At 46.2% G+C, this 2,511-nt stretch overlaps 1 protein-coding gene across 1 annotated transcript in view; it reads left to right on the top strand.

The window, feature by feature from the left end:
- Positions 1-2,017, top strand: part of LOC308134870 (arylsulfatase I-like) — a gene marked incomplete at both ends in the record, with an annotated part of 2,192 nt that extends 175 nt beyond the window's left edge. The window contains 2 exons of the mRNA XM_080502709.1: positions 1-139; positions 619-2,017. The exon at positions 1-139 is cut by the window's left edge and continues 175 nt beyond it. Coding sequence (XP_080358835.1) covers positions 1-139; positions 619-2,017 — 1,538 coding nt within the window. The remainder of the gene's footprint in view (positions 140-618) is intronic.
- Positions 2,018-2,511: the final 494 nt, after the last annotated feature.

Below are 2,511 nucleotides of genomic sequence, written 5' to 3'. Positions count from 1 at the left end.
GCTTCAATGACATCGGCTATCACAGCTCAGACATCAGGACACCGGTGCTGGATAAACTGGCTGCGGACGGAGTTAAGCTGGAAAATTACTACATCCAACCCATATGCACCCCGTCTCGAAGTCAACTCATCACCGGCAGGTAAAGAGTTTGCCTCTTGTTGGTTTGCACTGCATTTTTTTTTTCAAACAAATTGAAGTGAGTCCTTCATGTTGCTGGAATCACATTGATGTTAATAGTAATGTAACCATTTGCTGAGCTTTTACCAAAATAATGTTGACATTTTTTAAAATGATATTTCATGATATGCGATTTTTTTTCCCCTACAACTTTAAATCTTTGCATTTTGTCGTTTTGAAGGCATTTTATCAGTTTGAATTTGAAATGTGTAACAGACACATTTAAGCCCCCTTGAAAATTACACTCTTCTTAGATGCTTATCTACTGATGTGTTTTCAATGGCATATTGTTCTGTAATAAATGTTTTATTCCGCAAATTCATTTCGGAACATTTTTGTGTTTTCCGGTTGATCATTGTTTTGCGTCACACTGTGCTGGATTTGACTGACTGATTTTCACATTTTTCCTTCTGTCCACTTTCTAAATCAATAATTCTCCAGGTACCAAATTCACACGGGTCTCCAGCACTCCATCATTCGTCCTCGTCAGCCCAGCTGTTTGCCCTTTGACCAGGTCACTCTGCCCCAGAGGCTTCAGGAGCTTGGCTACTCCACCCACATGGTGGGCAAGTGGCACCTGGGCTTCTACAAGAAGGAGTGTTTACCGACTCGCCGTGGATTTGACACGTACTTTGGTTCCTTAACGGGCAGCGTGAACTACTACACCTACAACTCGTGCGACGGCCCGGAGCTGTGTGGATTTGACCTTCATGAGGGGGAGTCAGTCGCCTGGGGTCAGAGGGGCAAGTACTCCACCCACTTGTACACACAGAGAGTCCGCAAGATCCTGGCAACCCATGACCCTCAGTCTCAGCCGCTGTTCATCTTCCTTTCCTTCCAGGCTGTCCACACACCTCTGCAGTCCCCTCGGGAATACATCTACCCATACCGTGGGCTGGGAAACGTGGCACGAAGGAAGTATGCTGCAATGGTCTCAGCTGTAGATGAGGCGGTCCGCAATATAACATATGCACTCCGCAAGTACGGATACTATCAGAACAGTGTCATTATCTTCACTACTGACAATGGTGGCCAGCCGTTGTCCGGCGGCAGTAACTGGCCCCTCAGAGGGCGTAAAGGCACCTACTGGGAAGGTGGAGTCCGCGGTCTGGGGTTCATCCACAGCCCCCTTCTGAGGAAGAAGAGGAGAGTGAGTAAAGCCCTGGTACATATTACTGACTGGTACCCCACACTGGTGGGATTAGCTGGCGGTAATGAATCCCAGACTGAGGGGCTTGATGGGTACAATGTGTGGGAAGCTATCAGCGAAGGAAAGGAGTCCCCCAGACTGGAGATCCTTCACAACATCGACCCGTTGTATAACCACGCTCGCAGTGGCTCTCTGCAGAAAGGATACGGCATTTGGGATACAGCTATTCAGGCCTCCATACGAGTGGGCGACTGGAAGCTCCTGACTGGAGACCCTGGTTATGGAGACTGGATCCCGCCACCGATACTTCCAGGCTTCCCTGGCAGCTGGTGGAACCTGGAGCGCCACACTCAACCCCGCAAATCGGTGTGGCTCTTCAACATCTCCGGCGATCCCTACGAGCGTTTCGACCAGTCTGAGCAGAGGCCAGATATTGTGAAAGAGCTGCTGGCCAGACTGGTGTACTACAACCGCACTGCGGTACCTGTGAGGTATCCGTCAGAGGACCCACGAGCTGACCCCCACCTGAATGGTGGTGCCTGGGTCCCCTGGGTGGGAGATGAGGAAGAGGACAACTGGGACAGTGTTTACCAGAAAAAGAACATGGATTGGAAGAAGAAGCTCAAACTATCCAAGAGCAGGTCTTTTTTTAGGAGACTCAACACGAGGATAATGTCCAACAGAATATAGACGCAAACAAACAAACTGTTTTGTCAAGATTACTGTTGGTTGATGGTTAAGTTTAAGATATGTATGTGTCTGTGAAGCCACATACTCATAAAGTCGTGCTATGTCTCATGTATCATAAAGGTAATCGTATGTATCTTCTGATATTGGGAGATGCCATTTTATTAAAGTCAAATAAATCTCTGCAAGTCTGAGGTGGATCGAATAACTTGTAGCTGCTGGAGCATGTTTGTAGACAAGAGGATAGATTCATCAGTACATTCAATGGTTTTCAATTTGTTGACTGTTTTTATGTAAAAAAAAAATGTTGTGTCTAAAAAGAATGGAAAACTGAAAACCATGCATTAGTTTTTTTTATTATTGAATATGACACAATGGGTACCTGACAAATATGGTATGGAAAGATCATTCGAGTGTGTCGTAACTTTCATTGATGATAATAATGACTACCTCTAGGTCAGTGTGATGTTTGCTGGAAGATTTGATTCATCCATGCT

The sequence above is a fragment of the Blennius ocellaris genome (assembly GCF_963422515.1).
Source record: "Blennius ocellaris genome assembly, chromosome: 9".
Lineage (NCBI taxonomy): Eukaryota > Metazoa > Chordata > Actinopteri > Blenniiformes > Blenniidae > Blennius > Blennius ocellaris.
The sequence above is the reverse complement of the archived record's forward strand: the minus strand, read 5'-3'. Positions and strand labels throughout refer to the sequence as shown.